Source organism: Pollicipes pollicipes, unplaced genomic scaffold (genome assembly GCF_011947565.3).
Source record: "Pollicipes pollicipes isolate AB1234 unplaced genomic scaffold, Ppol_2.1 Scaffold_7262;HRSCAF=8765_pilon_pilon_pilon, whole genome shotgun sequence".
In the NCBI taxonomy this organism is placed as follows: Eukaryota; Metazoa; Arthropoda; class Thecostraca; order Pollicipedomorpha; family Pollicipedidae; genus Pollicipes; species Pollicipes pollicipes.
Window position 1 is genome coordinate 2,187,026 of NW_023597055.1, and position 24,813 is coordinate 2,211,838.

At 53.3% G+C, this 24,813-nt stretch overlaps 2 protein-coding genes and 1 pseudogene across 3 annotated transcripts; 1 reads left to right on the forward strand and 2 right to left on the reverse strand.

Moving 5' to 3' along the window:
* Positions 1-191: 191 nt before the first annotated feature.
* LOC119114220 (essential MCU regulator, mitochondrial) lies at positions 192-4,958 on the reverse strand. Its single transcript, XM_037238418.1, has 3 exons — positions 4,940-4,958; positions 2,672-2,989; positions 192-371 (listed from the first exon to the last, which is right to left on the reverse strand). The coding sequence occupies exon 2, from the start codon at positions 2,964-2,966 to the stop codon at positions 2,694-2,696; it is 273 nt and encodes a 90-aa protein (XP_037094313.1). The 5' UTR covers positions 2,967-2,989; positions 4,940-4,958; the 3' UTR covers positions 192-371; positions 2,672-2,693.
* Positions 4,959-8,234: 3,276 nt separating this feature from the next.
* LOC119114214 (eukaryotic translation initiation factor 5B-like) lies at positions 8,235-14,215 on the reverse strand (annotated as a pseudogene).
* A 2,446-nt stretch (positions 14,216-16,661) lies between these two features.
* On the forward strand, positions 16,662-24,539 carry LOC119114219 (replication factor C subunit 4). 2 transcript variants are annotated; one of them, XM_037238416.1, is made up of 10 exons: positions 16,662-16,772; positions 17,250-17,373; positions 18,671-18,749; positions 19,371-19,468; positions 19,777-19,900; positions 20,760-20,931; positions 21,264-21,457; positions 22,477-22,590; positions 23,215-23,298; positions 23,886-24,539. In XM_037238416.1, exons 2-10 carry the CDS (start codon positions 17,261-17,263, stop codon positions 23,979-23,981), a joined length of 1,074 nt encoding a protein of 357 aa, XP_037094311.1. In that variant the 5' UTR covers positions 16,662-16,772; positions 17,250-17,260; the 3' UTR covers positions 23,982-24,539. The 2 variants fall into 2 exon arrangements, with proteins under 2 accessions (XP_037094311.1, XP_037094312.1); XM_037238417.1 differs by lacking the exon at positions 16,662-16,772 and adding an exon at positions 16,829-16,903.
* The last annotated feature ends 274 nt before the right edge of the window (positions 24,540-24,813 follow it).

Below are 24,813 nucleotides of genomic sequence, written 5' to 3' on the forward strand. Positions count from 1 at the left end.
AATGTCACTGTACTGCAGGCAACTGTGGGACCCTCTCACATGGTCCGATTTCAGGAGATCCACGCGTTCCAGTCATATATTATGGTGAACAAAACACAAACAATTTCACAACAGATAAAGCTGACTCGCCATCAGCCGGGACCACCGCATCACACCAAGCACGCTCGTGTCACGTTATTGTAAATCCGTCTCCCGTGGCGCTGCACCGCCCAGTCCACACCACATCATTCAGCGGCTGGTATGCATCGGCCCGCCGGCCGCGATGAGCTGGGACGAGGAGGACGCAGCCGGACGGGCTGCGACGAGGAGAACGCAGCCCGGACGAGCTGCGACCAGGAGGACGAGGCGGGATCGGCCGCGTCGGCTCGGCTCTGTAATGGAATAGCGGCAGGGTCGTCTGATCGCCGGATTTAGCGTTGCCCCGCACATCTTCCGCAACATCTCACTCGACCGGTGTCGTGTCGTGCGGAGCGTCTTCGCGGTTGTTAAGGGTGGCGACTATGATTTTCTCGCTTACAATGACGCGGACGTACGGTTGAACGGATGACGGCAGTGGCGGAGTCGACATGATTTAGTAGACACGATTTTTAGATTGGCCTGGCATGATGAGATGCACGCGTAGGCATACTACAAGCTTCCAACCGCACAGAGGTCCACACCAACTACGATAACGCGAGACCCCTACGGAATATCACACCAATATCAGGTAGATTCTGAATGGAGTCGAAATTCCACATTGAGTTCCAATTTCCAATTCCAAGTCCGAAATTCCAGTTCCACCTACTTTGACAGTCGGAACGCCATCGCCTACGACAGCTAATAGCGCGATTGCATTTAATTGCGCGATTGAAACAACAGATCATGTAGTAATACAAATGCTCCAAAGGATGTAGAGTATCATCACATTTTACACTGGGGACTTAGTCAGCAGGACTGCTGAAGGTGTGTCATCTACGTAGGCGGATCCTGGGGAGGGGGGGGGGGGGGGACACGGGGCCATTGCCCCCCAAAACCTCAGAGTATGTTTTGGCCCCCCCAAAACCATTCCCAAAAAACTTCATAAAAGTTTCGTCTACTTACCATCTGTTTTGACTTTAACTGTTTTAACTGTTTTGTTTTAACTTCCGTTTAGATTCGAAAGCATTTCGATGTTTTTTTCAGGTTTTTGAATGGTGTCCCTACCAGGTGCTCGCGAGAAGCACCGTGCACTGGACCTCGGATCGCACACCAGCAAGCTGGCGACGAACGGTTTGCCCCCCCCCCCCCCCCCCCAAAACTCCAGGCTAGATCCGCCCCTGGTCATCTACGGTCTAATATATCACAGTATTTGACAGCAAGCGTGGTAATAAAGACAAAAACTGGGACACTGTGTGCGGGCTTTAATTTCACGCAGGGCAATGGGACCAACCAAAGGGTAGTGTTGTATTTGAGTGCACGGTAAGTTGCAGCTGCTTTCATTGACGGCCGCAACTAGAAGAACAGATGTCTGAAAGGCCCAACAAATAAACCGTGGTGCCCTGCGGCGAGCGGGGCTTTGGTGCTGGCGAGATGCGAACACACGCCATGCATGAAACCTTAGTATACGTAAGAGTCGTCGAACCTTTATGACAAAGACGGTCCATGCCAGTCGAACTACGCTGTTGCAATCCGTCGACGGCCCGGTAGCTCAGTGGCCAGGACGCAGATATACGGCAATTTGTGTTCGGAGATCATACTGGTCCAGATCCCATCAACGGCGGTTACGCCATTTGTCTACGGTCGGCTGCCAACTGACCGAAAGACATGCGGATGCGCAATGGTCGCCTCGTGGATTTATCTATCACGTTAATGGTTGCAAAAGGAAACTCCGATTGCACAGCGATGCCCGGATGCCATTCGGTTCAGTTTCTCTTAAAGACTTCGGGATTCATGTCATTCGTTGTAAAAACATTCTGGTCGCCGGTCGACCATGCGATTTTTTTCGACCAGCTCTGGTAAAAATGGAAGTTGGTTCTTTTTGTGAGGTGCAAAATTCAGGAAACTAAACGAAAACTGGACTTCCAGTCTGAATATGAAACCCTCATAGCGACCCTTACGAGCGGTCCGTTTTTTAGCCCCCAAATTTAGACCGGTACCCTGATACCTTCTCCTTTGATCAAATGGATCCTGAGCAGCATTATTTGTCGCGATGGACTGCTTCCTGTCCACCAGTTAATGCATTTTGTGTAGACCAGTTAATCATTTTGTGTAGACCAGTTAATGCATTTTGAGTATCTAGTTAATGTATTTTGTTTACACCAGTTAATGCATAATGGATTTGCAATCTCATTCACCGTGATTGAATGGCTTATCTGGCGTTTAGCCTGGCGGGATGTCCATGTGGCCTTCAAGCCCGTCATTGACGTCTATTTGTTCGGCATTTTTCGAAAAAGATGTCCACACATGCGCTTGAGTTACGTTGTAGCTTAAAACCGCATGTTGGCTTCCGTCGAATATTCACATTAATCTTTCGGATTCATACCGTTGGAGTTGTAGGAATTCTTGGCATCTAAGGGCAACATCTGTGCAACGCAAGTCCGCCAGACCCCGCTGTCCCACAAATATTACCCTGGCACGCGCCATCCACGTACCGGCGAACACCCCCACCGGCGATCGCCCCCCCCCCCCCCCCCCCCTCCCCCGCCCGACTCACAGTCGCCACCGACAGGGGCGCGTCACATGTCGTCATCGTCGTCGGCCGGCACGAAGAGGTCGTTCTCCTCGAGGAAGCTGGCCATGTTCTTGCTGATGCTGGCGCCGATCAGCAGGCCCGGCAGCACGGTGAAGAAGGCGCCGATCACCGCCAGGCGGTTGCGCGGCGGCTCCTCGCGCAGCGCGCCCGTCGCCAGCGTGACGCGAGAGCGGCACTGGAGTCGGGGCGGCGGCGCGGCGGCGGCGGCGGTGCGCGCCCGGCCCATGGTCCGCAGCAGCCCTAGCCTCCCGGTCATGGTGGTGGCGACGGCGGTGCGCTCTGTCGGCGGGAGGGGTTGTCAGAGCGGGAGGGGACACGGCGGCCGTGTGGCTCTTCCCCGCCGCAGGGGGGGGGGGGCTGGAAGGTCAAACCCGGCAGAGAACATCGGCGACCGGCGGCGATAAAGGCCATTATTTTTGTGGTACGTGTCATGACTGCGAGGTCTCGCCTGATCAGTTACCGGGAGCATCCTGCCAATAAGCGACCCTCGAAATTGCCGACTTGGAGTTGCACGAGTCAACGGAAGTGGTGGGGACCTCAAGCTTGGACGGGAGGTGCGTCTTTATGTCTAAGGACAGGTTGATGGATGTCTTGTATCGCAGGAAGCGAGATGCCTCACAATCCAGGGTTAGGGTTTTGATGTTGATTCATCCGCCGGGTATTAATGCTTATCGCACCTACCAGAAATAACATAAAAATCATCCAGCATAGGAAAGTGTGCCGAAGTTCAGCAAGGGAACGGTACAAATCCGCTTCACGGAGGTACCCTAGAGCCCAAATAGCGAGGGGAAATACCACCCGTCGCAAGACGACGCACCCTTCAAGTCAATGTCATGTCTGTCATGATGCCATGATGATCGCTGGCAAGCAGTGATCTCCCAAGGGTCGGCTTAAAGGTGAGCGCAGGAGGGTCATACAAGCTTCTGATGACGCTTCTTGGCGCGGCGGCGCGTGCTGAGGCCAGGGTCGGGAGACCAAGTATGTCGGTACGCGTCAGCACAGAAACGCACGGAGTCCCGACCCGATTCAACACAACTTCGAAAAATAGACGGCACATTGGCAAATCGGAAAGCTTTTGGCAGATGGCACATGGTGCGGATTCGCGTACCAAGACGGATATCTCAATATTATGTGATCTGGGGTTGAGTAACAGACAATTGTAGAGCTTCTGCCTAACGGCGCATGTACGGTGGCGGGTGCAACAACTGAAGGCGAATCTCCCAGCCATCTAGCCTTGCTGGATTGCAGTCTACCATCTGTCATGTGCCTCCGTCTGAAGACACTCCGTCGCTCGGAGCGTGGGGTTCATTCTGGAAACTGGAACAAGTGGAACGAAAGATGTCCACACAGTACGCACGTGACAAGCTTGGCACGTGCGTACTGTGTGGATTGATTGTGGCTGATTGATTGATGTGTGGCGTACGCGGCTGATTCCAGCAGGCTGGCACAGGAGCCTGGCAGTGAATAGCACTGCCTCGTGCAGTTAACCCACCCAGTCCAATGAGGTCAACATACTTCAGGACACTTACAAAGGAAGCCATAAAAGGTTTCATTCAAACATTCCAAATGTTCAAAAAACCAGGGCAGCACAGCTCCTTGCAACCCCCACTCCAAAATGCCTGTTCCATTTGACTGATGTGTGGCGGACTGATGAAGTGACTCATCAGTGACAGCCAACTCACAACTCGCCAGGATAGCCAGGTTGAAATAGCAGCTGCTGTGTCATGGCAGCATAGTGTGGCATGTTGCAAACTCAACAGGAAATGTATCTTAGATTGCAGCTGTTCTACTGGCATGATGGGGTCAGAGTTTTGTGACAAGCTATCCTACACAGTAGAAGCCATGTTAAAACCAACCTGAAAAAAATGGTCATATTTTATGGAAGAAGAAACATTAACAATGTTCACATGAAACCTCAGCATTAGCACTAGCAGCACATGCTTAACTTAAATATTGTAATATTGAGGGGGCAGGCGAAGCATTACGACCACATCCATATCATGACTGTTTTAGCACTGAATTTCATTACAAAAACCATACCACATGCATATGGTGTGGCATGTGTGGAATATCATGCCATAACTATCACTTCAGTGTGCAAAAATCCACTTAATCTGATTAAGGGAACTGCATTCCACCAAGCAGACCTCACCAGCTTGGTCACTTAGTGCCTGCCTCTCAACCTACCCATGGTAGGTTGGGTGGGTTCAGGAGCACTTTCACACTCACCTTTTGGCCCATGGCTGAGATAATCAAGGTCATATGATTTCAGGTTGGCCAATGGTGTCAAGCATTAAAACAACTTAAATTTTACAACAAAATTTTGGCTTGGCATCAACAATTTTATTTGATGCTGGGGTCAAGGTTTGCACCACAAACATTGCTCAAAACACAGCTTAGCGTGAAATAAGATTCAGGAAGCTTAGCATGAAATAAGATTCAGGAAGCTTCTATGATATAAGATTGGAGAAAATATGTTTAACCAAAATGATGGGATCAAATTTGTTGACAAAAGTACCAACTTATTGCTGTAGGGCTCTGTACTTAGCCCTGGCAGCTGTTATAATGAATAACCTTAAATAAGCATATGAGGAGCACCCAGCATATTTTCATTTGCAACTGACATTCATCTTGTAAGCTGGGTGTCACACTGTACTTTATATGTCATTGGAGACAGAACTACAAGGCAGAAAAAGCCATCTCATCATCCTACTGAAGTATGGTATCAGCTGGGTTCCTGAATCCCTATCAGAAACATATGCCAGGCAGACCTACTGATTCCTTCTCAGCAGCACCCAAGGATTAAAGCAAATAATCCTTCTAGAGTGAGAGGTTAGGCAGTGTTCCTACAATTATGATGCCTATAAATGGCTTCATCTTACACACAGAGCTCACATGTCCTTGTTCTTTAGTTTTCTGACCCTCCCACTTTTTGTTGTGGCCCTAAAATGTAGCCTCACATGAGCATAATGTAATGACCTTTCACAGTAATGACATATTTCTGGGAATTCTCTTCTTCTGCCCTATATACCCCCATACCTGAGCCTTAAAAGTTTTAACTTTGTTATCTCTACTGATTCATTGCCTTACCAACAAGCATACAACACTCTCAGCAGCCAGCAAGATTTTGAGCATGAACATTTTTTTATCACAACCTTCTAAGGAACTTAATGTGATGTGCAGCCCCATAAAATCCCAGAAGGAATGTTGAGCCTGCAGCTGGTATAATTTGATTTTGAAAAACAAGCCATTTTTCAGATTGGTTACAAGCTCATCCAATTCATATAACCAATTACCACTGTTCTTGCTGATTGATTTTGACTTGATTTGACTGATTTTGCCACGAATTTCCAGCATCAAATGCATTCTTGGACATGGATTCAAAGCAAGTCTAGACTCCATACTTCCAACCTGTATAGGTTCTATGGTCCTTCATACAATCAAATTTGAAACCAACAATTCCTATCATGATGATATGTGCAATGTTCTGGTTGCACAAGACCCACCTATGTGTGTCAACTAAGCTGCCACCGACGTAAAGATGACTCCCACCTGACTAATTCCCGCACATCTCAGCCTGAAAACATCATCTCCGTTGACATGGCCCTAAAACGAATTTTCACGCCATTGTGGCTTGGACGTATGATGGGCACAAAGCGGAACGTGAACGCGTCTGCTTCATAAAATACCTCACGTGCTGCAATCCTGTCTACGCGAAGGCCGCTGCTGCAAGCACTCGCGATGCACACCTCAGGCCTGTACAAGATGCAGGAAAGTTATAATACAGCACCTGCGCGCCATGCTCGTATTTCTTGCATGCTTCCAACTCCCTTCAGGAATAAAAAATTATAGAAGAGTGCCGCCTTATTGCAACACGCTCCATAGCCGATCCCAATTAACCTGCCGTCTGTGGCAGACCCATGGGCGGCGGGCCACGATCATGTCGAGACGAAAATTGTTCTTTGCCTGGTGCTGGTGATCAGTTCTAATCTGTGTACCCATAAAGTTACTGTGGGTCAGAGACTGCACATGAGGCTGTGACCAGAATGAAACCCTCGACGTAGCTGGTGGGATGGAGAGCAGAGCTCCTAGTAATAATGAATGACAAGCGGCGGAAGTCAGGGATGTCACCTTGTATCCTTTGGGAGCTTAAGCCCCCCTCGCCTCAATGCTGAGTTGAGCCCTTCAATGCTCCTCTGAGTCCACCCCCCAGCACATATGAGCAAAAACATGAAACAATTTGCCAATAACATCCAGCAGGTGTCTAAGTTGCAGGTACGTTGGGTTCTTAAGCGCACGACTACCAATATCATCATTATGATCTATCATCATTATCACTCACACATCGGCTTCAAACTTAAAAGCATTCCTTAACAGCAAAACAAGTCCTGAACCGAATAAACAATTCTTAGTTCATCTTGACACCAGGGAAGCAAATCAAAGTGGCCGAAAGGCGGAGAGAAATCAGGATTTGGTGGGCAGGTTATATTAACTTGATTGGCTCAGACGCCCCCCCCCCCCCCCTCTCCCCCCAACGGTTTTGGAATGTGACGCCCTTGGCAGGAGTGACTCCCACCTCACATGAACCGTGCGCCTCACGACGGCTATAACGCATTCTCTCCCCCCCCCCCCCCCCAGTGTTGTCACCAAGCTTAAAGCGTCGCATTGCATCGCTCGCTTAGAAAGCAGAGGGATACCACTAAAACGGGGTGCTAGCCTACAGAACCATGGAAGCGAAAATTCAAGAAGCTCGAACAAACCAAATGTGTTTTATCAAGAAGGAAAGCGCCTGTCTACCTCTGGTACTACGGCGGCAGCTTTATTATCCGACCCCTCCTGAAGGTCGCCTCGTTCCTCAGCTGCGCTCTTGCCGGACAAGCAGGCACGCACACAATCTTACAACCATCGAAGCACGACGTGTGCGGAGAGGGGGGGGGGTGGGGGGCGTAACGACCGAACGGTTATCGTCTTTTCAAGGAACAGGAAGTATATGCGCTTTTCCTATTTGCCGAATCGCGTTACCTGAAAACCCGTAACACCCCGCGCAGTCTGCATCTGTTCCATTCTACAGCTGGCGGAAGTTGGACGCGTCTGGCAGCAGCGTCCGGTTCTCACATAGGCAGACGCTTCAAAACACGGCACATTTGCGTGCGTTGGCACACCGCCAGTGGTGATCGCTACCAAATACGTCGTCATAATTGCTTTCATCGCCATCGGGCTGACTGCTCGCAGCCCGCGTTTAGCCATTCGGTCACACGCGAAACCCCAGACCCAAGCGGGCGACGGCGAGGGTGAGACCGCGTGCGTGTGTGTCTGTCCGTCCCGTTCACAGATACCGCAGACGGCGTCCTCATCTCAGCCGCGTCCGGCACCCGTCCCCCTCCCGCCAAAAACCAGCAGGTCCGTTAGGGCGCGTTATTGGCATTCGCCGGTGCCGCGGCGACCCGTACTGCGCGCTCTCCGGCAGCTCCGGTTGGTCGCGCGGCTGCGCCGGTCGCCTTCTTGGCCGGCCGGCCACAGGACGCCGCCGACCCGGGTCCTGTCGGAGGGTGAGACAGCGTCACGTGCTGTGCGGGGCACCCAGGCGGACGGCAGGGGCGCGACAGACGGACGTGGGCTGGCGCGGCCGCTCGTGACAATCGCGGCAACCGCGTTCAAGAGTGCACCGCGCTCAAGGGTGCAGGTTCTTAACCCATTAACAACCTACATTTTGCTACTCTACCAGCAGCGAACAGTTCTGCAGCTTGACATCGGAATAAGATACAGGGACGACGCATTCGTTTCGCAGCGACTTCCGAGTCGAACAAGTGGCAAAATATAGCAGCAAGGCTGCGTTGACATGCACCACACCACTGACGTGGACGAGTACGCGAGGGGGGGGGGGGGGGAGCTGAGGCCGGACAACGAAAGAGGCCAGGTCAGAGGTTACACTAGCCATCGGACGGCCGACACAGCTGCTCTAGCCGCCGGCCAGAGGGAGCGCGGTCACTGACAACCGGACTCCCGGGGCAGGCCCCGGCACAGTCAGACACAGACACGGGGACGGGGGACGGGGGGTACGGGGTGTGTCACCAACAAACACGCCCCGGCGACCCCAGATCCCTTCATTCCCAGAGCAGTCGCCTCCCGACCTAGCCTATCGTCAACCCGCACCACCTCGACAGAGAAGCCCGCACCGCACGCGGAGCGAGCCGCCCGACGTCAGCGCTCTTCCGCGCAGTCAGACGACAGCGGCGGCCATGGCCTTCCCGCGCTTGGCGCGCCGCACGTCGCCGCCTCGCGCGCGTCGGCTGCCGCGGCCACCCGCTCCCCCTGGCGGAGGCCGGGGGTCGGGGCCAGGCGGACCGGGAGCCGAGCTCTCACCTGAGCCCAAGGCGAGAGACGTCGCTGGTCCGGACCGGCTCCTGCGACAGGGACAGGGCGTCACCGGTGACCGGACGTGGCGCCGCACGCGCACGGGCGGGGTCACAGCGCGGCTGTAACGCACGCCGTCTCCGCCGCGGCACAGCACACGCAGTGACGCACGGCACAGCACGCACCCTTACACGCGCACCGCGACGACACAACTGTGACCACCCTAACGACACAGCGGCAGCCAGCGCAGCGTGACGATCCCAGCACAGGCTTCGCACGACCCCGAGCGCCGCCGGCCGCTCCGGACACTCAGGGCCGGAGCGTCGCGCCACGGGGCGCCGGCGGGTGTGCCCGCCCCCGGCGCGGGGCCGGCGCGGGGCCGGCACCGGTCGCCGGGGCGCGGGGCGTCAGTGTGGCCGGGGCTAGAGGAGCGGACCGCCAGGACGCGGCGGCCCGCTGGTGTTATCCGGCAGACGGGGGCAACACGGCGGTCACAGCAGAGCGACGGGAGATCAGAGACTACGCATCGCATAGAAATGTTCAGACGGAGTGCCAAAATGTTCAATACCATGACAGTATCAACTGTGGCAACTGGATCGCCACAACTGTTGGAACTAATCCACTGTTTGAGGGGATCTGCGCGACTGCATTTGCTGCCGCCTCAGCGCGCCTGCTCGTCCAGAGACGCTGGTTTAAGAGCACTCATTAAAAAGTCCTCTCAGACGACGGACGGTTGTTGGGCTGTCAGGCGTTCTGCCTACCGACAGTCAAGCTCACACACAGCTGCGTAGACAAGGCGAGACACGCCAAAAGGCTCCGCCAGTGACGCAACGAGGCCTCCGAACCGAGCACTGCATCACGTGCATACATCCCTGGCCAAGGCAAAACAAAAACCTTCAAGGGAAAGTAGTGGGAACATAACACACGAGACGGCGAACGTTTCCGAACACTGAGTCCGACGACAAAGCAGATGCGTCAGGCCGGCCGGTACATCGACGATCGCCCGAGTCGCACAGGGCGGGCACCGGTTCCCACTGACCTCGAGGTCGATCGCCGCAAGAAGGGCCACCGACGGCGGCGGAAGCGGCGCAGTCGGAGCCGGCGCGGTGGCGCAGTCCGACCGCCAAGCTGAGAGCAGACTGAGAGCACGCTGAGAGCAGTCTGAGAGCAGTCTGGGCGGGTAGTCTCCTGAGAGCCGCAGCGCTGTCTCCCGTCCAGCGCCCGCGCGGCGGCGCCGGCCTGCCGCCCGCTCCTCCGCGGCGAGCCCCGCGCGGCCGGCGGCGGCCGCCGCGGCCGCTAACAGTTTGCCGATTTCCATAGTCCAACTCCACGTCGGCCGGCCGTGAGGGCCGGCCATAGTAACAAAGCTATCTGGGTATGCAGGCGAAGATGGCGATGATATCACGACGCAGGCCGGTCAGATCACAGCGGCGGACGGCGCCCGCTCATGCGTACAAAACACGATCCAGCAATATGACTGTGATGGCGGCGCGCCGCGGCGCCGCCCCCGCCCCCACCCCGCTCCCACCTGGTAACAAAGCTAGATAATCTGGAACAATTTCTTGAGTTCTATCATCAGCTGCCAGTCGGGCTTCTGCAGGTCCTCGCGGAAGTAGTTCTTGCAGGCGTCGATGGACTCGCGGCTGATGCGGCTGACGAGGATGTCCGTCTCGTCGAAGTGCCTACCGAACATCTTCGGACTCTCGCCCGGCACCGGCTCAATCTTGATGCACACCTCCTGGCCCTTGCGCGCCGTCTCCACCTGCTGTGGTTGATCTCGACGGTGGAGACGTAGCCGACGAAGAGGAAGTCCTTGGACGGGACGCAGATGGGCGTGCCCGTCTTGACGATGCCGCCCTCGATGCTGACGCCCATGACGATCGGGTCGCGGGAGTTGAAGATGAACTGCGGCAAGATGCGTATCTTGCACGGAAACACGGCGATGTGCTTGTGCTCCTCGCGCTTCTTGTTCTTGAGGTCCTCGCGGTGCTTCATGAACTTGTCGAACAAGTGGTAGATGATGTCGGCCTGGAAGATGGTGACGCCGGCCGAGTCGGCCATCTCCTGCGCGTCGCGCTCCACCTTGACGTCGAAGGCGAGGATGACGGCGAACTCGGGATCACGGTCCAGCATGGCCGACGCCTTCATCACGTCACGCTTCACCACCGGCCCGATGCGCACGCCCGAGTAGGGAATCTTCGAGGTCCGCAGGAACTCCAGGAGCGCCTCCATCGAGCCCAGCGTCGACGCCTGCACATAGACGCCGTGGTCGCTGAGCTTGATGGCACTGAGCGCCGAGCGCAGCTCCTTCGCCACCAGCGCCTTGCAGATCTCCACCTCGTCCGGCTGCTCCGCCACCAGCAGGTTCAGTCCGGCGATCGCGCGTTCCAGCTCCTTGGCGGCGATCTTGACGCCCTGCGCGGCGCGAATCTCCTTGAACTCCTGGTAAGCGTTCTTGACGCGCAGCTCCTTGAGCGGCTGCGGCATGAGCAGCGAGCGGACCTGGGTGACGATCGGCCCGTCTGTGCCGGCGACGACGACCGTGCTGCCCTCGCGCAGCGTACCGTTCACCAAGATGACGTCGATGGTGGTGCCCAGCCCTGGGATCTGCTTCACCTCCAGCACGGTGGCCTGCAGCTCGTCTGAGTACATCAGCCGCTTGGTCAGCATGTTCTGCGTCATCATCACCACCAGCGCCATCAGGTTGCCCATGCCCTCGCCGGTGATGGCGCTGGTCGGCACGAGCGACAGGTACTCGCGCGGGTTGTCGTTCTCGTAGAAGAGCTTGGCGTTGAGGCCCTGCTCGGCCAGCTGCACGATCGTCTCGCGCGTGCGCTGCTCGAACTCCATCTGCGTGTTGCGCGCCTGCGCCTTCACCACGTCCTCCACGTCCTTCGCCTTGCCCGTCTCCCAGTCGTACAGTCGGTCGATCTTGTTGAGCGCCACCAGGAAGGGCGTCCGCTTCGACTTCAGCAGGTTGATCGACTCGATCGTCTGCGGCTCCAGGCCGTGCATGATGTCGATCACCAGGATGGCCAGGTCGCACAGAGACGAGCCGCGCGAGCGCAGGTTGCTGAAGGACTCGTGGCCAGGCGTGTCGATGATGAGCAGACCGGGGATCTTCAGCTCGGCCACCTTGTGCTTCTTGACGAAGCGCTGCTGCTCCTCGATGGCGCGCAGCGGCACGTTGGTGGCGCCGATCTGCTGCGTGATGCCGCCGGCCTCGCCCTCCTGCACGTTCGTGCGGCGCAGCTTGTCCAGGATCTTCGTCTTGCCCGTGTCCACGTGCCCCAGCACGCAGATGACGGGCGCGCGCAGGTTGTCGGCCGACATCTGCGCGCGCGCCGCGTCGCGCCGCTCCTGGATGCGCTTCAGCGCGCGGTCGCGCCGCTTCTCGGCCTCGGTGCGGTCGTCGTCGCTTTCCTCGCTCTCGCTGTCGTCGTCGCTGCCGCTCTCCTCCTCGTCTTCGTCGTCGTCGTCGACTGACTCGTCTTCGGATTCGGCCGGCTTCGCGGTCGTCGCCGGCGGCGGCGGCGCGGCGGCAGGCGCGGCGGCAGGTGCCGGCGCCGGTGCCGGTTCCGGTTCCGCCGGCGCTTCGTCTTCGCTCGCCTGATCCCACGAGTCCTTCAACCCACCGTCCTCCTCTTCCTCCCAGCTGTCCTTCAGCCCCGCGTCCGGCTCTGCGGGCGGTGGCTTCGCCGGCGTCGTCACCTCCGGTGTGATGACCTCCGGTGTCGGTGGCACCTCCGCCTCCGGCGACGCCTGCTTATTTTTCTTTTGCCGGCGATCCTTGAGACTTGGACGTGGCTTCTTCTCGGCCCCCGCGGCCGCCGTCTGCTGCTTCATCGCGTCGAGTAGCGCCTGCGCGCGCGCCATGTTCTGCCGCTGCTTCGGCGTCAGCAGCTTACCTTCGGCCTTGAGCTGCTCCTTGCGCTCCTTTGCCTGCTTCTTCTTCAGCTCCTTCTGCTCCTTTTCCAGCCGCTCCTGCTCTTCCTTGCGACGCTCCTCCTCCTCTTCGCGTCGGATGCGGTCCTCCTCCTCTTGTTTAGCCTTCTCCTCTGCCTCCTGCTGCAGCCGCAGCGCCTCCTGCATCGCGGCCACCAGCTTCTTGCCGGGACCTTTTTTCTTCTTGGACGGCTCCTCAGGCTCAGGCTCCGGCGCTTTTTCGGCCGCCTTCTTCTTTTCTTCTTCGCGGCCGATGGTTTTTTCTTCGCCATCCTGTTCTACTTTCACCTCCTTCGGCTTTGACACGGCCTCGCCATTAACATCACCAGCTTTTTCCTCCTGATCTTCAGGCTCTTTGGGGCTCTTCGGTTTGTTTTTTGCCACCCTTCTTGTTCTGCTCGATTTTCTTCAAGCGCTCCCTCTCCTTCTTCTCCTTGCGCTTTTGCGCCTTTGTCTTGACGGTGCCACCCTCGTCGTCATCCTCCCCTTCGTCCTCTTTCTCCACGCTCTCCGTGACGCGCTCGTTCTTCTCGGCGTCCACCGCCGGCGTCTCCTCCACAGACGTCTCCCTCTCGGCGGGCTTCGCGGTGATCGTCTCCATCGGCTGGTCCCCCGTGTACTCCATCTGCAGCTCCGACAGCATTTTCTCCAGGTCGTCGTCCAGCCCCTCGTCCTTTTTCTTTTTCTTCTTCTCCTTGCCCTTCTTCTCTTTCTTCTTCTCCTTCTTCTTGACGACGACGCGCTCCTCCTGCTCCGAGTCGGGCGCCTCGTCCTCGCCGCTCTCGGCCATCAGGGAGGCGAAGCCAGACTGCTGGCGCCGCGCCGGCCGCTCCTCCTCCTCCTCCGAGTCGTCCATCATCAGCGCAGCGAACCCAGACATCTTGGGCCGCGCCGGCGGCGGGGGCGACGGCGACGCCTCGCCGCCGCCGCCCTCCTCCTCCATCGGGTCGTCGTCGTCCGACTCGGCCACGGCCGCCTTCTTCTTCTTCTTCTCCTTCCGCTTCGGCTTCTTCACGGCCTCCTGCGGCTCGGGCTCGTCCTCGAGCGTCAGGACGGAAGGCTCGTCCTCCTCCGACTCCTCCTTCTTCTTGCCCTTCTTCGGCTTACCCATGGCGCGTGTCTGCTGCAGACACGGGGGCGGCGGGGGGCGGCGTCGGACGGCAGCGTGACTGGCGGCGGCCGCCCGCGACGGACGCGCGCTCAACGGGCTCTGCCGGACGAAGCGCGCTGTCAGAGGACGATGGCCGCGCCGAACAGGTGGCGCCCCTGGCACAAGGCGTACCGTCGGCGGCAAAATATTCGACCAGCTGTGCAAACAACATATGCCTGCTCAGCCCACGGCATAGAACGGCAATCATTGGTAGGAGGCAAATATGCGATGAGTGTGAAGTCACTCAGATGGGGTGTCAAGTTCAAACTGCTTCATCCACAAAATGACAGCCAGCAAATGAGGCCTCCTGTGATGTGAGATGGTAGCTTGCCAGGTCACTGTACATGTCCAAAACCTATGGGAGCAAACAGGTGCATTGAAAAACACACCTCAGCCCAAAAATGACTTGAGATGTCAAAAAATCCAGGACTGTCAGCAATGTTTTCAATGGTCAGAAAAGCTTAACCATGATCAATGTGATAAGAAGAAAACTCAATCCTTGCAGCAAAGATATGCATCAGCAATGATCATTCTATTCTGCATGGCTAATATACAAGCCAAACAACATACAAATGACATCTAATGGATTGGGGGTGGACAACAAAAGAAGCCATGTCAGAGACTACACTAGCCATCAGACAGCTGACACAGCTGCTCTAGCTGCCAGCCAGATGGGGCACAGTCACAGCCAACCAGACTCCCAGGGCATGCCTCAGCAGTCATACACTGCTCAATGACCTTGTGACCTTGACAATGTCAGTGACCTTGGGCCCTAGGACTGGCACCAGCCTCAACAAGGGTCAATCAGCCCAACTGAAGGCATTCTCTCCATCCACCAGAAGAACTCCTGGGTCACACACAATGCAATCTCAAAAGATCAGAGTAACAAGATCTGAGTAAAAGATCAGATCAGAAGATCAGATCAGAGAAACAAAGATTGGAGCAACAGGTGGCCTTGGAAGCCTGCAAACCTTTGGAAAACAGACCGATTTCCATCTTATACCTTAGTGATGGCATATAGCCTGAGGTCAGGGAAGTGCATTGCTTTGTGACCCATTCAGTTGGGGGTTTCAGATCCCCAACTTTAAAAAGTACGCCAAATTTGGAGAGCAGGCTGTTTGTGCATATTGAGACATTTTAATTATTATTTCATACATCTTGAGACATTTCAGAAGAAATCAGCACTGCAAGGAAACACAAATTACCTGCTGGTGCTTCTGCACATAACTAATACTAATGTTTAATAAACATGAATAATTGACTATGCTTTAGAAGCTTTAAGTGAAGTCAAAACATTAACCATATTTTGTATGGAAAAGACAGGATGCCATCAACAAACTGGATGTCATTTTGAACTGACTATAAAATTGTTTGGACCCTAAAATACACATCACATTTCTGTGTGGTGTGGTGTGGAAAGATATTTATTTAGATCTTCAAAACACACATGATGAAATTCAAAAATTCACTATATCATTGAGGAAATGAAACTTCACAGATGAGTGAAGCAGCTTGGCATGGGAGAAAATTTAACTAATTATTCTGCTGGGAAACTATAATTGTGATTAACCACCATGTGTATAGAAAACCTGAGGTACGGGGTTTGATCCCCCGCAGTGCCTGCCCTTCCTGTTGAGAGGCAGGTGGCGCCATATAGCCTCAGAAGGGGAAAGCATTGTAAAGCCCCAATAGCAACCAGTTGATCTTTCTTCTTGAAAACTGAGACTAAAAGGAACATTTACTGACAGTGCAGGTCTTGATTGAGTGATTCTTTCTTATTGGAATATGAAATCCACAGAATACACTGTAAAAGTCAGCATGTTCAACATTCTTATTGCAAAGAATGGATCACAATTATGACTCTTAACACAACATATGCCGACGGCCGATGTCTTCCATACACACAAGTAAGGAATCGTGGTCATCTTGGAGCACATCATAAAAATATAAAAATAACATATACTTCAAAAACGAGGATAGCAAGATTACGTTCTCCACTTCCAAGAGGAAAAGCAGCCGGAGCTGTTTAATTAACGCAACAGCCGGCTGAGTGCTGAGCGTCGCGACGGGCACCGCAAGACGAGGCTAAGACCTGTACCTGCTATTTGAGCCAGTCGCTAACATAAAAAAGCAGCTCCAAAGTTATAAGTAAATAGAAATGGAATACTTAGAATGAACAAAGTGCTTGACACACGCTGGTCAACACTCAACACACACAGCTGATCGCGACCGACCTCAAAGTCCACCGGAAAAGGATGATGATGCAATAGAGAAACTTGGAAGGCGATAACGCTATTGAAGCGCTAAAATAAATCACTGTACACAGTTAACTAAATTAAACCATGCTAAGGAAACACTCCCACTAGTTTTTGTGGAAACTGTCCCCATTCTGTACAAACCAGGATAAAAATACCTTCTCGAAACCTTTGTAATCTCACCTCTAATCTGTGCTACCTCAATACCATGAGAATTCTTCTCACGTTTAACAGGTGAAATGCCGTACAAATTCTACATCTATTGACATTCAAATTTCTCCATGGCGCCAGTTTCCAACATTCGTCGTCGTATACAATGCGCAGATGGGCAACAAACAATTGTAAGCGAGGTCCCAAGGTAACGTTGCGGGCAAGCAAGTTGCGGGGATCTCCTGGGGTCTCCGTGGCCGTGGTTGTTCGGGGTCGTAGATCCTCAGTTCGGGTCTCATATTCGTTGCTGTTCACGGTTTCGAAGGCTGCTAGAGATAGGTAAGCTCACTAACCGGTCTGCAGTCATGATTACCTGGGAGTTATCCAGTAGTGAATTGAGTGGGAAGGCCATCAAAACCAGGACAAGAAAGGATTACAGTTAGAGATGCTGTGATGTGCTTTTTGCACCTCTTGTTTGCGGAATTATCAAGTCTAGAAGGTGTGTAGCTGTACAGAGCGGAATGTTTGTAATTCTGTCTGGTTTTGTTGCATTGTGGCAGATTCAACATTACATCATTCAGCATCCCATCCCTGTTTGGTACCTCTGAGGGTGTGGCTTTCAACCCACATTGTCTTCAATCTCAACATCTGGAATGTGATAATTCAGCTGTGTGCCTGTTTTTAGATCTGGTCGTGATGGAGGCCTTCTTGAAGACTGGCAAGCTGGGCCAGGGTGAGCCGGCTGTCAGTGCTGCTCCTTCTGGCAAGGAGAAGAAGAGGAAGGTGCCGCAGCCCTGGGTGGAGAAATAGTATGTCAACACTCCATATGTGGTAACATTTCATTCCATCATGCACAAGCTGCGATCAGTTTCAAGGCTTCAGTTTCCTGGGTGTAGGTACACATTCCTACCTAACATTAGACAAAATCATTGTACACCATTTGTCATGTTTCAGGCAGAACATATCATAAATAATGTTAAAACAGGTAGATTCATGTTCCTACCTTCAAATTTTAATATTTACGGTAGCAAGCTCCCGAGCTCTGCACGCACCCACTTCCTCGACTCCCCAGCACCGTTTCTGTGTTGCCGTTGCCTAATTACAATATTTCTGCTTATCGAGGAGCATAAAAAATTACGGGACCAAGTTAACGATAATAATGTGATGAAAAATGTTTCTTATCGTGTCTAGGTGGTACATTTATGAAATGGACAGGCCAGAATAGTCCAGAACGTAGCCTAAACTAAACCAGCCTAGCCTAACCTAATATAACAAAACATAACTTAGCCCAGCCTAGCCTAGCCTAGCCTAGCCTAGCCTAACAACCTAACCAACCTAACCTAACCTAACCTAACCTAACCTAACCTAACCTAACAAACCCCCACCCTATCCCCTTCAACCCAGTGTTCGATTGGCACCCATGTTCCGTGCCATATATATTTACTGCGCCAAGAAGTTTTGTTTAGCCGCCATATTCTCATTTTGCTTTTTGTTCCCACACAAAAATATCATATTTCCCCACCATGTTGACCAATCTACAAACAATACAGAAGACCGCTTGGATATGCAAGAAGCACATTTTATTGAATTCTTGTTACCTCGGCCTCATACATTTTTATGGTTCTGGATGCGCAGTAATGATGTGATCACGCAGTAATGTTGCAATCACTGGTAGAAATGGCGCCCGGGTCGTGGTTGCTACGTGTTTGCGCTCGGATGTTTTCTATTGTAGTTATTTAAGTTCCAAGGTAAGAGCTTGGTTGACCCATTTTACGATTTATTTCTATATGTTCTGTGTTAAAAATGACGATTGATGCACAATGCTCTTTTTTAACATGAGGTAGGAATGTATACCCTGGCTGTTTCCTGTGATTGATTTTGTGTTACAAAGTTAAGGGAGGTTAGGGTCATGTCCAGGAATGGTCCAAAACTCATGCTGTGAAAGTTAAAGCTGTTGCCATTCTGAATCAGAGGCTGCTAAGTATTGGTGTACTTTTGTAATCAAAACCATGGTCAGGTTTCTACCACGCAGGCCTTTGATGGCATCTGTTTTATCAGAGCATGATCAAAGAAATCTGGATGATGACGTTCCTTTCCTGATTTCAGCCGGCCCAAGACTGTAGATGATGTTGCTTTCCAGGATGAAGTTGTGATGATGTTGAAGAAGTGTATGCAGGGCGCTGACGTAAGTTACACTTATCTGCTAAATGTTTGTGTAGTTGGCACTCGTAAGCTAATTATGTACCATTATAGAGGAATTTTGGATCTTGCTTTATTTGGGTAGATGGTTTGGAGATCTGTTACACATAATTATAATCAGTGCAGTGTATCTTAACATTTCGAAGGATTTGGCCCAAATCTGTTGAATGGATAAATTTCTGTGATCAGAGCTCATGCTAAGCAATTGTTATGTGAGCCCTGACCCCTACCATCCAATCTTCAAATATGCTTGACTTCATGCACATTGCTTTTAAAAATTTGTTTTTGTCATATCATTTCAGTCATGCTTTGGGACAGCACTTGAAAGATACAAGGCATGACTGTGGGCAGGGGCAGCCTTTCAATTGAAGCTTTTCTGTGGAGAGTAGTGTGTTGGGTCCAATGTTCATCATGTTTATCTGTCACTAACCTGACCCCTTGCCTTGGAGTGGCAACCCTTACAGGTTATTAACTGTTGAACACCAATTTAGATAAATCAGTGTGAATCCATAAAGGCATGTCATTTGGTGAGTGCCATAGCGTGTGAGCCACAGCTGACAGGTGTTGAACCTGTCCGCTTGTGCCGACGGGGGATTACGCTTTTCAGCTGCCGAACCTGCTGTTTTACGGGCCTCCGGGCACGGGCAAGACGTCCACCATCCTGGCCGCCTGCCGGGAGCTGTTCGGATCGGACATGAAGCAGAGGTATGCTGGTGCAACTGGCACGTGGACATCGTGGTCAGGTGGACTGCTACTGGTGTTGAGCGTGTGACGGTGTCAATGATGTCGCCCCTGAGTGTCGCATGCCTTCAGTGAATCCCGATAGAGATTATTTCACTGATAAGCAGCACAGATGTATGCATTTGAGTTGTTACAAGGAGACCACCATGGTACATTGCGCGGTGAGTTGTGAAGAGATTGTGTGCAGATGTTTTCCGGCCTCGGCGGCTACGGCACTACATAGCCTAGCAGTGTCGATGCCACGCATTAGTGTTTCCCGCGGTCGCCGCCAGGGTGCTGGAGCTGAACGCCTCAGACGAGCGCGGCATCGCCGTGGTCCGTGAGAAGGTCAAGGGCTTCTCGCAGCAGGCAGTGCCCTCCTGCCGAACTGACGGGCGCGCCTGCCCCGCCTACAAGGTTGGTGCGCGCTGTGACCGGCCTGTTTTCCTTTATTGCACACATCATGCTTTGAATGAGATATGTGTCAGTTATTTTGCATTTATGCCACCATTTAGAATATTTTTACAACTTATGCATATTTTGTGGCACAATATGACATATTGGTCACAGTGCCTCAAAGCCCCTACTAAACAGTAGTGTGCTCCTAATTTTAGTGGGACCTGAATTTGGTCTCAACATATGGTTGAAAGTAGAGTGTAGGGGCTTGGTTCATGCGTAACATGGTTTAATATATAGTGGCTACCCTACACAAAACATTTAATATGAGGTGTGCATTATTTATATGCAAAGATGCTCTCTACGTCACCCAAATGTGTATTTTTAATGGATAAAACATAGGTTTTACTTTACTTTAAGGCAGACACATGCTTTGCCCATTTGTGTATGTGCATTACTAATAGGTGCATTTGATATGGGTTACAGAATGTTCATATTTGCAGTGCAAACAATAAGCAGACTATATTCTCCTGCTGTCTTTAATCTTTTGATATGCAGGTAAAAGAACAGCCTGTTTGGGCAGTTGCTGTTGCCCATTATTTTCAAGGACTTCATTCCCATGCTTTCACCAGCATTGTTTCAGTGTAATGACATTATTGCTGTATGATTGAGATTTGTGCTCAATTGCTCTTCTAAGCCATGCCATTCCTGTCAGCTTCCTTTTGTTGTGTGACATCATCAGGTGAACCAGTGACTCATTCATCCAGCCCTGACTCCACTTAGCATCATCATGTTGTGACATTGGACCCAATGACGTCACTGGTCCGGCACCTGACGCATCGCCATTATGATAAATGACCATCTGCCGTCTCGCCGCCAGATGGTGATTCTGGACGAGGCCGACTCGATGACGTCCGCGGCGCAGGCGGCGCTGCGGCGCACCATGGAGCGCGAGACGCGCACCACCCGCTTCTGCCTCATCTGCAACTACGTGTCACGCATCATCGACCCGCTCACCTCGCGCTGCGCCAAATTCCGCTTCAAACCCCTCTGTGAGTGGCGAGCCTCGCCTCGGCCCGGCTGTGACTGCTACCCATCCCGGGCAGCGTAGGCAGCGAGTCCTCCGTTCGCTGTGCTTGACATGCGCTTGCCTGTGTGTGTTGCTGTTTGTGAGCTGCACGCGGCGGCGCCGTGTACCGCCGTGTGCGCACTGGATGTGAGTCGTTGTGCCACCGCGTGCTGACAAACAGGCGACCTCAGGGACCGACCTGTGTCCATGTCACGTGGCATCATGCCCGATCAAGTGCGCACATCACGTGGCTCGGCACGCCCCGTCCCGTGTGCGCGACACATGACCGCCTGTCCCGCCCTGGCGCGCCGGCAGCGCGCGAGATCCTGGTGCAGCGGCTGCAGGACATTTGCACGGCCGAGAGCGTGCAGTGCGACACCGACTGCCTGGCGACGCTGGTGGAGACATCTGACGGCGACCTGCGCAAGGCCATCACCACGCTGCAGTCCGCGGCGCGACTGCGGCCGGCCGGCGGGCTTACAGCTGCGGACGTCCGAGAGGTCATGGGGGTGAGTGCCAGGTCATGGGGGTACGGTGGAGGGTCAAGAGGGTGATCAGGGGGTCACCAGGGCGACGTGGGGTCGGAGGAATGGGCGTGGGGCCACGGAAACGGTATGACATCATCAACGTCATCCTCACCAACGTCACCATCATTGATGCAATCATCAACGTCATTCTTCAACATCATCATCATTATCATTATAACAACAATAACGGGAGCGGTATCGCGACATCGCGAGATTATTGAAGGTATCTCAGGGTTGTACATATTTCGCTGGATAGGGATGTGGCTGTCAGAGCAAGCCTGAAGCATCGAGATAACCTGCAGCCAGGAGTCCAGTGAGCATAACAAGTACCGGGCCCGGGTGGGAGCTCGAGGTACGGAGGCCATGATGGGTCCCCGCGGCCATAGCTAACGGAGATCAGCTGGGCGTGGTGTCGTCAGTGAACAGCCGCGGGCTTGAGCACCGCCCGGTGGTGGGGCTCCTGTAGCGGGAGGGCATGCAAGCCTTGGAACGAACAGCGCACAGGGCTGCCGATGCCGTTACGATACCGTTACCATACGGTCCCCGATGCCGTTACCATGTATCACCGTTTACATAGATCGCATCGTTTATTGCAGCGTTACCGTGCATTCTTATTACACCGTGTTTATGTATGTTTTACTGTCGTCCTGTCCTCAGTATCACCAAGTATTAGCATGGCACGCTAAGCATAGTGTGGTTAATCGAACTCTTGCACTGTAGCAGAGCAGAGTTATGATAACATTTATGTTATCTCTCCCATGTGATAACATTTATGTTATGTTATCTCTATGATAACAGATATTATATTATGTTATCTGTGTTATATATCAATATCATAATATCTATCTGATCATAAGTCATGATCGGGAGTCCTGGACCACTGCCGTGGCCGGTGTGAGCGCCTCAAGCACTCAGGATCGGAGCAGTGACACGCAGCAGAAACCGTCATCGGTCGTTATCATTACGGAAAGCGGTGTGTCACGCGGTGCCTCGGCCGTCAGGTGGTGCCGGAGCCTGTGCTGGAGCAGCTGCTGACCGCCTGCCGCTCCGGGTCGTACGAGAAACTGGAACTGAGCGTGCGGGACCTGATCCTGGAGGGTTACGCCGCCGCCCAGGTCAGTCACGGGGTCTGACTGTCACCCTGCCCGGGTCTTACCGGGAGCGGTGCGCCGCCGCCCAGGTCAGTCATGGGTGTGACTGACACCCGCCCGGGTCTTACCGGGAGCGGTGCGCCGCCGCCCAGGTCAGTCACGGGGTATGACTGACACCCCGCCCGGGTCAGACCGGCCAGCATCGCTGAGGTCTGCGTTCGCGTGGTGAAGCAGGGATGTGAGTGTGAGAGTGGACAGGCTTCATGTCAGTGGCCACGCTGATGTTATTTTCCGGTCCAGGAAAGGGTGCAGACTAGACACAGTGCTGGCCGTAGATTCCATGATGCAGCTAGATTGAATTATCAATTGTGTGTCACCTTCTATAAAACCACTTCATTATTTTTGTTTTTTTTTCGTCATATTTTATTGTTGTGATATTGCATCGTGTGCTGGCAAATTGTTGCATTAAAAACACGGAATCGTACCTTTGCGTTAAAAGTCGCAGGTAATCATGTCACACTTATCACAACGTATAACATTGCGGTGAATCGTTTTTGGCTACATTCAGAGGCACATTTTGTCGCCCGGTAAAGCCCAAGTGTGCTGCTATGATGTTGACGTCGGGCGTCTCCGTCTCTGTGCGGGCAGTTGCTGGTGCAGCTGATGGATAAGCTGATCAGACTGGAGGACGTGCCGGACCTGGGCAAGGCCATCATCCTGGAGAGGCTGGCCGTGAGTGAAGCCCGACGCCGCCCGCGCTGCGGGGACCCGTGGGAGAGATGGGATGTCAGGGACCGTCTTGCGCTGCGTGGACCCGTGGGAGAGATGGGACATCAGAGGCTTTCTGGCGCTGTGGGAGCCCGTGGGACCGATGGGTCATCAAACTGTCTGACGCTGTGGGGACCCGTGGGACCGATGGGTCGTCAGACCGTCTGGCGCTGTGGGAACCTGTGGGACCGATGGGTCACCAGAGACCTTGTGGCGCTGCGGGGACTCGTGGGAGCGGCTTGTGCCTGGTGGACGTACCGAAGATCCTGAAACCCCCATTGGCTGTGGCTCCTATCTACTTTCCACTGAGTATTACATGAAACATCAGACATGTAAATCCGTAACATTTCTGAGATGATTTGCATCATGATAGTAAAATAGCTTAAGCTTAAGCTTTGGGTATTTGATGCACTGGGTGTTTGTTGATCAATGCAATCAGCGTGCCCTAAAGCATATATAACAGCAAAGCCCCAGCACTTGGAACAGATGAAATCAATAACTGGTTATCAGCACATCTCCCCTGATGTGACTCTCGCCTTGTGTTCGCACAGCTGTGTGACTCCCGGCTCCAAGATGGCGCCGACGAGTACCTGCAGATCATGGACCTGGGCTGCGTCGTCATGGCCCAAATGAAGAACTCCGGCTAGGCTGTCAGTGGTCTCCAAACAGACCACCAGTCTGTGGTGGGTGATATCACGTCGGGCGGCATCCTTTGTTTTCCGCGGGCTGGACGGCCTCCAACGTTGGTCAGATTTCAGCACCATGGAGACCTTTCCGCGTGTGACGTCACAAATGTCCGTAAGAAATGCCATCAGCTGTTTTTACTGTATCGCTTGTAGTTGCTGAAGTTGTTTTCGTAGCGTTGCGCCGGGCAAGTGGAACATCTTCCGTAAATGCATCGATGTCTTCCCATCAACAAATGCAAAATGCGGGTGGGCCGCAGTATCAGTTTCCAACTGCCGCTCGGCGCCAACTCCAGACAAGTGCGCGAGTGTACTCGAGTGCCGTCCGGAATGCGTGGCGCTTGGACAGTCGGCGACGGGTGCTTGACCTCCGGTCATGGCGGGTGCGCGGCGGGTGTGTCGGGCCCGCCGTTTGGGTACAGCTTGCCGTTGTAACTGCCATTCATCGATGTCATGTCATGTTCGTCTCAGCCCGGTTTCATCGGGCCCATTGTGGAGGGGCCGAATACATGATTTTTGGAAGTGAAGTGATTTCCTTTTGGACGGCGGGAGTGATTGGAGAATGGGCGTTCATGACACTACCTTGCGCGTTCTACTGAACGGATGCATAGACTTATTGAGCGTTTTATAGCAGATCAGCTGCGGAGGACTATCGAATGAACTGCTGTCGGGGGGGGGGGGGGAAATAAGTTAGTTGTGTTCCCCCCCCCCCTTCCCCCCAAGAGGAAATTACAGTGAAATCTTGTAATGCGCGGAAAATGCACATAAATTCCTTGTCCCCTAAAAACAGGTTGTA

Excerpts from the sequence above, each read along its gene's own strand:
- LOC119114220 (XM_037238418.1), bottom strand. The coding sequence starts at position 2,966 with ATGACCGGGAGGCTAGGGCTGCTGCGGACCATGGGCCGGGCGCGCACC.
- LOC119114219 (XM_037238416.1), top strand. The coding sequence starts at position 17,261 with ATGGAGGCCTTCTTGAAGACTGGCAAGCTGGGCCAGGGTGAGCCGGCT. Across the intron at positions 17,374-18,670 it reads CAGCCCTGGGTGGAGAAATA|CCGGCCCAAGACTGTAGATG; the intron begins GTATGTCAACAC and ends TCCTGATTTCAG. Across the intron at positions 20,932-21,263 it reads ATTCCGCTTCAAACCCCTCT|CGCGCGAGATCCTGGTGCAG; the intron begins GTGAGTGGCGAG and ends GCGCGCCGGCAG.